At 43.2% G+C, this 12,594-nt stretch overlaps 2 protein-coding genes across 6 annotated transcripts in view; one reads left to right on the forward strand and one right to left on the reverse strand.

Moving 5' to 3' along the window:
- The window catches only part of BMERB1 (bMERB domain containing 1), a 20,567-nt gene extending 12,066 nt beyond the window's left edge, over positions 1–8,501 (forward strand). Inside the window, exons 2-6 of the mRNA XM_087942086.1 lie at positions 2,329–2,452; positions 3,876–3,949; positions 5,596–5,710; positions 6,196–6,278; positions 7,582–8,501. Of these exons, the coding sequence (XP_087798212.1) occupies positions 2,329–2,452; positions 3,876–3,949; positions 5,596–5,710; positions 6,196–6,278; positions 7,582–7,712 (527 nt within the window). The 3' untranslated portion in view covers positions 7,713–8,501. The remainder of the gene's footprint in view (positions 1–2,328; positions 2,453–3,875; positions 3,950–5,595; positions 5,711–6,195; positions 6,279–7,581) is intronic.
- An 837-nt stretch (positions 8,502–9,338) lies between these two features.
- The window catches only part of MARF1 (meiosis regulator and mRNA stability factor 1), a 39,782-nt gene continuing 36,526 nt past the window's right edge, over positions 9,339–12,594 (reverse strand). For all 5 annotated transcript variants that reach the window (XM_087942085.1, XM_087942081.1, XM_087942084.1 and 2 more), the window contains one exon: positions 9,339–12,140. In XM_087942085.1, the coding sequence (XP_087798211.1) occupies positions 11,908–12,140 (233 nt within the window). In that variant the 3' untranslated portion in view covers positions 9,339–11,907. The remainder of the gene's footprint in view (positions 12,141–12,594) is intronic.

The raw sequence follows: 12,594 nt of genomic DNA on the forward strand, positions 1-12,594 counted from the left end.
CAGTGTAACTTGGAATAGTCACTAAATCAATGTAGGTTGAGGGCTACCTGTAAACTCTTTGATTAAAACAGTCAGTTTTGGCAGCTCTGCCAACGATGTCACCTTTACCATCCCTTCTTCCATTGTGGGAGTCAGGGTATTCTTCCATCTTAAACAACATGGCTGACAATTCTAAATAATAATACTGGTGGGCCTCTCACCACACTAGTAAAACTAGTAACAACCATAAAACAGTAACATGCTCAAACACAAACCACCCCCTTGCCTTTTCATTGTGTTACCTGACTTGCGTGTGATTAAGAGCTCTTGTTTTCAGGACCATGGACAGCAATTTATCCCTAACAACTTTGGGATGTATTCCTACTTAATAGCACCTTAGTTAGTTAGTTTACTTTATTGTCATTGCATCTCATACAACAAAATTAAATACCATCTTCAGTGTATACTATGACTATGAAAATAAACACAAGACCACGTCCTTCACATTCTATACATTGAATTGAAAAACCCTGATATTGCATTAATATTGCATTATACGGTATAATTCAATAGAGCTACTGCCTTGGGATAGAAGCTGTTTTTCAGCCTGTTTGTCCTTGTTTTTATTATTCTGTACCACCTGCCAGATGGTAGTAGTTAAAAAAAGGGGTTCCCAGGATGAGATGGATTCACAATCTCTGAAGGCAGCAGTCCACTCCCTGATGGTCCTGGCCTCTCATCTGAGTCCTCGCTTTCCTCAGCCATCCGCACCTGCTGCCGGCTAACCACAACAGATATTTTATTACTCAACTAGCTAACATCATCAGTGTTAATGAGAGTGGAGTTTGGTCCCTGTTTACATACAATAGCTGATAGATTTAAGGATGGTTCACCATCATATTTTCACATTCTTTGTTCCCAAGAATCCTTCCAGAACATCTTTTGAAGATAGATGTGGCAGTGGGAAATCTCATTTTCTCTTTTGGTCTATATCTGAAGGACTTTCGGTTCTCAGGATTAATTCTCTTCTTCAGAAGAGGCATTGGTTATTAGCAGGAAATGTAAAAATACAGAAAGCAACAACTAATTCTAACCCTTCATTGATTTCTAGTGGTTGGGCATGTTTTCACAGTTGGGCGATGGTAGATTTTTGGTTTATGATATCCCCATCAAGATAAAAAGAGGAATAATAATTTCCCAAGGAAGGCTGAGCGGAAAGATAAATGCAAAATAGATAAGACACTATGTGGTGGAATAATTGCAAGCATGTGCCAATTGCATCAGTTAGGAGAATTCCAATCTGCGGGATAAAGTTGCCAGAATATATTAAATATACATGAACCAAATCCCATCATCTTAAGTAGTCAGGGATAAAAGTCCTATGACAGGTGAAGAAGCGAGCAAACAAGCTGCTTTATTGCCTTCCTTTAATAGCTGCCAGCTTAACGTTTCACATTCCTGACCCAGCCCAGAGAATATATCACCACCCAGAGTGAGGGATGCTTTGCCCAGTTACTGCTATGGATTGCAAGACCGAATTATCCACTGCAGCTGGAAAGACAAATTGGCCAAATGCTCAGATCTGTTGGAGACCTGGTTTATGCTTTCTAGGTTGTCCTTGACCACAGCTGGGAGCAGCATTTCCGTTGCTAAGCAAGGCAGTGGTTAAGTGAGTTGTGCTAAAGTGATTTTATGATTTTTTTTGGGTGGGGGGTAAAAACTCAAGGATAGTGTTCTGACCCAGCTCCCCAGACATGACAAACCCTCTGAAGTGAACTCAAAAGATTCCTTTATTAGGTGTCTTGGCAAAATGTTTCTCTCTCAACATAGGCTAACAAGGCTGTCTGGCTGGAAGATGAATAGTTGTCTGCCACATTCATTCATCTCTGCTCCCTTCCTTTTATCTCCAGAGCTAGGGTGGGACTTGGTTAGCAGTGGTGGCTCTTCCGTCCCAAGGACCGGCCCACAGATTTCCACTGCTCTCCTCTCCTCTGCCTTCTATGCATCTGGGTGTCAGGCACAGGACTCAGGTGTTCCTCCTTTTCCTCATCAGCCACCTCCAAACCTGGGGGCTGTTGACTCTCCATCAGACGGATGGACTACGCTCTACCTCTGTCTCTCTCTTTCTGACAGCTCCACTCCCTCTTCCCCTTTGGAGCTCCCAAATTCTCTCCATTCTGCTAGCGAGAAGTTCCCCGAGAATGGGGTCCAGAACGAGTCTCAAACTTCAGAAAACTAAACCTCTAATCCCAGTGATTGTCCCAGGTTGGATCCTGCAACGTTATTCTGGGAGACATACATTTGCCTTTATTCACAGATTCCTTTTCTCTCTGCCTTACATCTACGCAGATCAACTCGACATCATTTCCATGGCGGAAACAACGATGATGCCAGAGGAGATAGAGATGGAAATGGCAAAGATTCAAAGACTTCGGGAAGTCTTGGTCAGGAGAGAATCAGAACTGAGATTTATGTAAGTTAAGAGTAGCTCTTGTGGGAAATTGGGATTCAAATCGGGGACATGGAATGCTAGAGTTGGAAAAGGCTGTTGATCCCCCTTGGGGGAAAAAAATATGACCAGCTTTACTTGGTTTTCTCTGGGCCGGGTAGAATAGCTTTTAATCCGAGGAACTTTTTTTTTTTAAACATTCAACCTAAATCTGATTTAATTTAAAGCAATATTTTGCATCTGTGTACCAAAACAGGCATAGCAGGAAGTCCAGGAATGATCAGACTAGAATGGAATGGAATGGAATGGAATGGAATGGAATGGAATGGAATGGAATGGAATGGAATACAATACAATACAATACAATACAATACAATACAATACAATACAATACAATACAATACAATATAATACAATACAATAGGTTTATTGGCCGTGTGATTGGACACAAGGAATTTGTCTCCAGTGCCTAAGCTCTCAGTATACTTACAAATAACTAAGTAATATAATCATAAGATACCAATAGGAGAAGGTAGTAGAAAAGATTAGAAGGATAATTCCAAACTCGATTGCAAAAAATATGACGCTGAAGTCAACTGAGTGGTCAATGCCTGGAACTCACTACTTGACTCTTGTCACATCCTCTAACCCCGACTCCTTTAACCTCAAACTATCCACTATTGACCTCACTCCATTCCTGTAAGGGGGCCTGCATAAGCACACCAATGTGCCTACCATCCCTGTCCTACTGTTCCCATTTATCCGTACTCATACATGCTTGATAAACTATATATATATAGTTTATCTTGAAAACTTTCTTAGTGTCCCTTCTTATACCAAACAAATCAAGGTGGGGTTATTTTGAGTTTCTTTCTCACACTATTCTCTTTCTCGGGCGAGTGATCTTTTTATGAAGTCTCTTTCAACGGCCGAATCATTTCTTCACTACCCTCACGATCAAAATTGCATTCCTTTAGATTAGAATTAGATGGTCAAGGAGTTTGACTTGGGGGGCGGGGGAAGGTAGATTTTGGGAAAAAAAGGTTGGGATATTCCTCGCTCAAATTGAATGTTAAGCTAATATAATAGCATAAACAAATTAATGAAATTAATGAATTAATGAAATGAATGAATTAATGAAATGAAACTAATGAAATGAAATTACAAATTAATGAAATGAAACTAATGAAATGAAATGAATGAATTAACGGAACAAAATGTACAAATTAATGAAATGAAGGTAACAAATCAATGAAATGAAAGTAACAATTAAGGAAATGGCCTGGGACAGTGTTGTGCTCTCCTTCATCGCACCTCCTGAAGAAAAACACAAACTGGACAATTGTCAACCTGGTGTACTTTAATCTGTACTGAGCATAGGACTGGACCGGATGATCTCAATTCTACGATCCTACCTAAAGCAGCCTCTTCTTTTCCCATTTCTTAGGATGGACGACATCCAGTTGTGCAAAGACATCATGGCTCTTAAGAAAGAGCTGCAGAATTTAGTAGCCACCCCAGGTAATTGCTTTGTGGGTATGACTCCAATGTGTCCAGGAACAAGTGGAATCCCAAGGCGATTGAAGAGTTCCAGATTGTTGTTTGTCTAAGAAAAGTCCCACGAGCGATTTGTGAGCATGAAATCCCCATTTCCATCTCCATCTCCATCTCCATCTCCATCTCCATCTCCACCCACCCAACCAACCAACCACCCACTCTATCTATCTATCTATCTATCTATCTATCTATCTATCTATCTATCTATCTATCTATCTATCCTATCTACAGTATCTATCTATCTATCTATCTATCTATCTATCTATCTATCTATCTATCTATCTATCGATCTATCCATCCATCCACCCATCCTATCTAAAGTATCTATCTATCCTATCTATCTATCTATCTATCTATCTATCTATCTGTCTGTCTGTCTGTCTGTCTGTCTGTCTGTCCGTCCGTCCGTCTGTCTATCCATCCATCCATCCATCCACCCACCCTATCTACAGTATCTATCTATCTATCTATCTATCTATCTATCTATCTATCTATCCTATCTACAGTATCTATCTATCTATCTATCTATCTATCTATCTATCTATCTATCTATCTATCTATCCATCCACCCACCCACCCTATCTAAAGTATCTATCTATCCTATCTATCTATCTATCTATCTATCTATCCTATCCTATCTATCTATCTATCTATCTATCTATCTATCTATCTATCTATCTATCTATCTATCTATCTATCTATCTATCCATCCATCTGTTTGTCTGTCTATCCATCCATCCATCCACCCACCCTATCTACAGTATCTATCTATCTATCTATCTATCTATCTATCTATCTATCTATCTATCTATCTATCTCCTCCCTCCCTCTCTCTTCCCCCCTTACAAAGAGTTCCTGGAAACCTTAAAAACACTTTCTCTTCATTTTGTTGTGACCTCAATCCAGGGGTGGGATTCTACCGGTTCCGACCAGTTCAGGTGAACCAGGTGTTAAAGTTACATCTGGTTCATTCAACCGGTATTTGAACCGACTGGCTGGCCCCGCCAATCCCTCCCCTCCCCTCCTAGGAGTCCCCACACAGCCCATTTTCGATGGAGGTAAGTGCAAGATCTGCGCAGAGGATCTGGGAGGGGGAAAAAATGGGCCTTCTGGAAGTCCAGAAATGGGCCTGTTTCCAGCTTCTGGTGGGCCTCCAGAACCTGGGGGAGGTTGTTTTCACCATCCCAGAGCCCGGGAGGAGCCTCTGGACCCCTGGGAGGGCCAAAATGGACTCCCCCGGGCTCTGGAGGACCACCGGAAGCTGGAAACAGGAAGTTCTGGTAGGCCACACCCACCATGGCCACGCTCACCCAGCAACCAGGCAGCGAACCGGTTGCTGGGATTTTTGAATCCCATCCCTGCCCTGATCTGCAAAACACAACTCTTTATTGATTCTGCGGTGAGTGAAGTGCCGGCTTTTGCAGAGCTAGTAGATATGTCACCTTCCTGTACTTGCCTTATGCAACAGAAGCAGTTTGGAGAAGCATTGTGTTTGTTGTAACACGGCCAACACATGGAAGAAACGACGTAGCATGCATAGTCTTCTTTGGGGACGACCAGATGTGGGTGAATGAGAACCTCCTTGGATCTTCTCTGTCTCTCTTGAACAGAAAAAGACAAGACTAAGCTGCAGAATCAAAGAGAAGATGAGCTGATCCAGAAAATTCACAAGTTAGTGCAGAAAAGAGACTTTCTTGTTGATGATGCAGAAGTGGAGAGATTGAGGTAAGAGAACTTCAAATGAAGAACCTTCAAGATGACCTCAATTCTTGATGACTTCCTGGTCTTATTCAGGTAGCTTTCCTGGCCAAAAGGTATTATTTTCTTCTGGGACTTATTACAAAACATCCTATTCCAGTCAATCCAAGTACTAAACCAGTACTAAACCTAATTAACATTTTTCAAGGTCATTGAAATGGCTGCCCCAGCTTTTCCTAACTGGACTCCATACACATGGATATTATTAAATTGAGTTGCACAACCCATGAACTTGTGGGAAAGGAATTGGAAAATTCTAGCCAACATCAAGAAAATTCTATCAAGAAAAGATAGACATTGATAAAAATTGAAACTGAATTTTCTTGAAGTTGGCTAGAATTTTCCAATTCCTTTCCCACAAGTTCATGGGTTGTGCAATTCAATTTAAAAATCAATCAATAAAGTAGAACAAAATCTAACTTCTAACAGTATGTTATTTTGCTTTGAAACAGAGAGAAGGAAGAAGACAAGGAGATAGCTGATTTCCTACGGCTTAAGTTGAAACCTTTGGACAATGTTGTACAATCTCCAACCAGTAAGTTTGCATGCCTTTCCCCCCAAATTATTCAAAACAAAGGTTTCTTTCATATAGAAAAATAAACCAAAATGTGGTTTTCTTACGATGACTTTTTCCATTGTGGAAAGCCAAGCAATAAGGCTTATAGTATAAACCCTGGTTTGCGGCCAATTGTAGTTATTTCCATAAGCCACAGAAGCAAACCATGGCTTACCATGTTGTGGGATCGTATAATTCAAGTAGTTTCAATCTCATCCCTTAAGTGCTACTACTGATCCAGATCTCAGTGCCATTTACTTACACCACTGTGATGACTCCTACTGCTTCTCCCAAAGTAGAGCTTATGCATTGAACACTAACGTTCTTAAGATGAATAGCTAAATGACCCAGCTATGTTGGCTAATTTTATTTGTGTGACTTAAGGGTGGTGTGGTGGTCTACTGTTGAAGAACTCACCTCCCACTTGGAAGTTTGAGAGTTCAATTCTAGGTAGCTGCAGTCTCCTAGGACTCAAAGAAAAAAAATATCTGCTGTGAACTTCACATAGGCATCAAGAAGGGCGTCCAGCCAGTAAATGCTCAGCTCCCTCCAATGACTCTACCCCCAATAGGGACTATAGGATCATTAAAAAGGACTTTTTTAAAAAAAAATTGTGTGAGCTAAAGTCCGTTTATTTGCATCAAGAGCCCCGGTGGCGCAGTGGTTAGAATGCAATATTGCAGGCAAACTTTGCCCGCCACCTGGAGTTTGATCCTAATGGGATTCAAAGGTTGACTCCTTCCATGGTCAGTAAAATGAAGACCCAGATTGTTGGAAGCAATGTGCTGACATTGTGAGTAGTGCAGTGGCCTAGAGGTGAAGCTCTCGCCTCAGGAGGCTGTGGGTTTTTACACAAGGAGTAAATATCAGCTGCGAACTCTGCACTGGTGACAGGAAAGGCGTCAGGCCAGTAAACGCTCAGCTCCATTCAGTTGGCCCGACTCCACCCCAAAGCGAGGGACGATGTCTTTTAAGGGTCTCTTGCGTTGGGATGGAGTTGGGGAAACTGAATAGAGCGGAGCGTCTATTGGCCGGATGCCCTTCCTGTCACCAATGCAGAGTTCGCAGCTGCATTGTATATATTGTAAAACCGCCTAGAGAGTATTGTAAACCTCTATGGGGCGCTATAAGTCCTGTTGCTAGTGCTATGGCCAGTCATTAGTTATGCAAGACAACAGCTGGATTCACCCACTGATCTATGATGGTTTTCTTGGGGTTAGTGTTAGGGTTCAGAAACCTGAATCCGGCAACGAATGATGCTCTCCGTTTCTGACCTTGGCAGGGGTACCTACAGAGAAGAAATCTGAGCCACCGCCACCACCATCCCTTCCTCCTAACAAGCCCACCATTGCCAAAACCAGCGCTGCTCTCATTAAGGATTGCTGTGGGATGACCCAGTGCGCCATCATGTAGCTCTAAGCATCTCTCTCGGGCGACGCCTTCTGCTTGACCCACTTGCCCCGTTGGTCTTAAAAAAAAACCAACCCAACAACCACTGGTGGGCGAAGGAACCAGGACATCAAGCATCCAGATATTCTTGATCGTTGACTCTCCTGTTGTAATTTCTTACAGTAACTTGTGTGCCGAAATGTGCTATTCTTGGTGACTCTTTGATGTTGCATAGACCTCAGCGAGCATGCCCTAGGTTAAGACGAGGAGACCTTAACTATAACCAGAATACAGAGAAGAAGCGTGAGGTGTAGACATAGACGGGGGGGAGGGGGGGAAAATGGCTTGTGGGTAAACATCGGGGGACACCCGTTATCTCTAGAGATGCATCCTCCCCCTGGCTTGGCTCCACATTTTCTCGATTTAGCACAGGATGCTAAGTCGTCTCCGTGAGGTAGGAAGAACAGCCAAGGTGAATGCTATGCTTAGCATGCTGTGTGAATGTATCTGCTAGGTCTTGATCTGGCGTGAACAAGTCTTGAATCCAGCCGATAGGTAGATTCTGCGTAGGTGTGGGATCGGTTCTTAGCCTAACGCCAGCTCTGAGGTAGAAATAACCACGTAGCCGTTTTAATGATCTCCTGAGCACTGGATACATCCCACCCCTTCTTCCTTTTAACAGGCGGTATTTGATCGGTGGGCGAAAGGAGGCAAACACCTTCTGGGTGGCTGGGTTGGGTCCTTTTCACGATGACGTATGTGTTAATAAAAAACGCTAAATAGAATAGCTAATAGCCTACCGGAAGCTGACAATCTGTTCTCTTGTGGTTTGCAGTGTTCTGTTTATCTGACTCACAGGATCGCTGTTCTGACCCGCCTCCCCAAACACGACAACCCCCCTGAAGTGAACTCAAAAAGATTCCTTGATTAAGAGTGCCGGGAGCCCCGGTAAAAAGGTGACTCTCTTAATGCAGATTAACAAGTTTGGTCAGTCAGGGGACGGATAGTTGCCTGCCACATCTATTCAAATCTGCCCCCCAGCCTTTTAGCCCCAGAGCTAGAGTGGGGCTTTGCTAGCAGCGGTGGCTCTTCCATCCCAAGGACCGGCCCATAGATTTCCACTGCTCTCCTCTCCTCTGCCTTCTGCGTGTCAGGCACTGGACCCAGATGTTCCTCCTCTTCCTCATCAGCCACCTCCAGACCTGGGCGCTGTTGACTCTCCATCTGAGGACGCCCCAGATTCCGCCTGCCTCTCTCTCTCTCTCTCTCTGAGCTCTCAGGTTGCCCCGATGCTGATCCTGACTCCCCTGCGGCCTCCTCCTCTGACTCGGCTGCTGGAGGGACCAGCGGCCAAAAGGCCACAACAATTGCTCTTGTGCGAGCAACATTTATAAGTTGTGTTAAGCTCACACTAGGGAATCACATGATTTGGGGATGCTACTGTCATAAATACGAACCAGCTGCCAAGCATTCAAATCTTGGTCACGTGACACATATTCCAATGGTCTTAAGTGTGAAAAATGGTCACAAGTCACTTTTTCCCCCCAATGACATCGCTAAATGAACTGTTGTAAGTTGAGGACTACCTGTAAGGTATATTTACTGGGTGGGGGTGGGTGGGTGGGGGGAGAAAGAGACAAGAGAAGATCATTTGCTTGCTTGAAATTTTTATTGACAACTGCTTGGTCCCAAACACACAAAAATACCACTTGACCCACAAAAGTGCCCCGAACAAATTAAGACAAGTTTATTTGCTGTATTGTTCACCTTCCACCCACCCAGAGTGCATAGTTGCCTTGATCTGTTTTGTTTCAGAACAGTAAAGAAATCAAAATGTCCAAAGTGTAAGTTAAAGAATTTCATCACCTTAATTCATGTTCCAATCAGTCAAGTTACATTATTTTTTCCAAGCCTTTTTCTTTTCTTTTAAAAAATCCCTTCATTAAATAATCTTGCGCTACGGGAGAAACCAAAAAAAAAAAAAAAAAACCCACCCTCAAATTTATCTGAAAACAGCACCGTGTAACTTTCAAACAGCGATTTAGTTCCAAATGCCACATGGATTCATGCACGATGGGATTATTCTCTATGGATCACCTGGCCACATCTGTATTTCAAATAAAGAACACTACTGGACTTTTGATTTCTTTATTTATTTTTTCACCCCCCAAAAAAACTTGGGTCTCACTTTTTTTTTTTTTTTTTAAAGATGACTTGCTCAGAACCGCAACCGGTTCTGTTAAGCACGACCCGCAATCGAGTGACGAGGCCTTTGTTTTATGCAGGTTATACATAAAGCTACAGACAGATGGTTCTCACAAATACTCGGAACCACTAGAGAGAAAGGAAAAAAAAAATATATATATATCGAACAATCTGTTCCTATAAACTCGAGGTCTCTCTAGAGGAATTGTAAAGCTATCCAACAGTGCCGTATCTCAATCTCAATACAAAAAACTTCCAGTGTTTCTTTGCGTTCGTAATGGCTATAATAATTCAGAAAGGTTCAATGTGTGGCTTTGTTTAAAAATCCTCTTTTAAACAAAATCCATTATTTTTCTTTTTAAAAGTACCTATAGCCATCTGGAGGTATTTTTTTCCCCACTTTAGTTGCTGGCTATGAAATCCCAAGCCTGTTTTTTTTTTAATCTCCCAACCTTGTCCATTATAAAATATAATCGTTACAAAATATATATTTTCCGCGTTCGGCCAGTGGAAACCTCGTAATAGGTTCTTCTCCTTTTGACAAGCAGTAAAAAAATTTCCTCTCCTGGCAAATACAACCCATTGTAAGTGCCAAGTTTACCCGGGCAGGGGTATAAACCTTTGGAAGACGTTTTTAAGGTCTCTCTCTCTCTCTCTCTCTAAAAAAGAAGGCAAAAGGATCCCACTGACTCAATCTCTTCTTTGAAGGCTTGCCCATCTAAAAGCCAACAACTACAACAATCACAACCGCACGCACACACAAAAAAATACCCCAATAAGAACTGGAAGCACAAAAAAAAACAAAAAAAACAGACCACGACACGCAAGAGCAGCTTTTCAGCACTTAGGAGGAATAAAAACCAGACAAGAGTTTTTAAAAAATTGCTTTCTTGATTCATACTAAGCTTCCCGTTTATTAGACGTTTAAAAAGTTTCGCAAACAAGGTTAGGCCCCTAACCTTGGCCATTCTACCTCCTGCTCCTATCTCGGCACTGCGGAAGCATCATCGCCTTTTCCGTCTTAAAAACTTCCCGTCGCTTTGCCGCGACCCCATGATTTATGCATTCGGATGCATATTTTACTTTCTTGAAATCTCCGTGGTCCCCGTCCGTCCCCCGTCCCCTTCGAGGGAGCGGCTGCAACCCGAGGCTTCTCACGGCGCCTTCAAAACGCACGGCACCGAAATGGTTTCCCGCCCCCACCCCCTCTCTCACACTTCACCTCAAATCGGCATCCACCGGCAGCGCTTATAAAAAGGAAGCTTAAAAACCATTTCCTGCAAGTTTCCTCGACGGAACTAGAACTATCACAGAAGAAGGCCTTTTTTTAAAAAAAGAAGGGGTTTTTTGTTTTTTGGTACCAAATCGACCGACTTCTCGGAGTTCGTTGGGTTGTTTTTTTTTTAGTTAATTTACAAGTCATCGGGAAAAAAGAAAAAAAAATGAAACCCAATTCCCAAGTTTTGCCCTGACGAAGCTAAAGACCCCCCCACACACACACACCGCCTATTCTCACCTAAGTGACTGTTTTAAAAATCCTCTCGGGAGGCCCATTTTGCACAACGTATTATGCACTGCGTTGTTATTTCCCCGATAACAAACAATCGCAAAAGTAGAACGCCCCGAGAGATTTAGGCGTGATGTGTAGGTATGACATCTTGTTTGGGGATCGGGAGACTTTAAAAAAAAATCCGTTCTCTGCCAAGGGGGGCTCGCATTTGCTTTTGTCGACATGGGACAGAATAAAAAAAAAAGGGGTAAAATGTTAGATCGCTCTTAACAAATATTTGAGATTCTAGTAATAGTAATAAAAAAGGAAACTGCCCAGCTTAACTTCGGTTAAGGGTGTGCAACGTATTTGCACGGAAGGCAGTCAGAGTGACAAAAGAAAACAGGTCGGTGGCTACACTCCCTCCAGACAGTGATTAAAAATAATAATAATAAAAAGATATAGCCGACTTTATTTCCTGTGCAGTCTTAACGATACGAGGCTTTTTCACACCGGGTACGAGATTTAAAGCTTGGTTACGGGTGCAAACGAGAAGTTGGCTGCCAATTTCACACGGCTCTTCGGCTGCTTTCGAGCTGGACTGTCCATGGCTTTTCGGCAGGCCGGCTGTTCAGATGAGGAACAGGGAAGTGCTGAGATGTTTTGGGTCGCTTTAGATGCTTCGGAAAAGTGACCGATTTCTTTGTTAGCTTCTGAAGGACCAGCAGCCTTCTCCTCTTCAGGACCCATCGTCATCTCTGAAAAAAAAAAGGGGGGGGGGGAACTGTTTAGCTTTGAAAATGTAAGGTAAAGGTATAGTTCAGTGATGGCGAACCTTTCTTCGGTGGTGTGCTGAAAGCGTGCGCGCAGGAACTCACAATGCAATGCACCCCCCCCATGCACGCGCATCATCCCCCCTATCCCTTTACCTGCACCGAGGAGGCGTGCACCTCCCAGCTGATTTTCGGCCCGTTTGAGGCTGTTTTCGCCCTCCCGGAGGCTCGAGGGAAGCCTTTGGAGCCTTAGGAGGCCGAAAAACGGGCCCATTTCGGAACTTCCGGTATTTCTGGAAGGCCTGTTTTTCGGCCTCCCGAGGCTGCAGAGGTTTCCCTTGAGCCTTCAGGAGGGCAAAAATGGCCTCAAACGGGCCAAAAATCAGCTGGGAGGCGCGCGCATGCACAGTGCAGGTAAGTTTGGCTGGGGCTCGCATGC

The sequence above is a fragment of the Pseudonaja textilis genome, chromosome 14 (genome assembly GCF_049901715.1).
Source record: "Pseudonaja textilis isolate UNSWEBS1 chromosome 14, rPseTex1.2, whole genome shotgun sequence".
Lineage (NCBI taxonomy): Eukaryota > Metazoa > Chordata > Lepidosauria > Squamata > Elapidae > Pseudonaja > Pseudonaja textilis.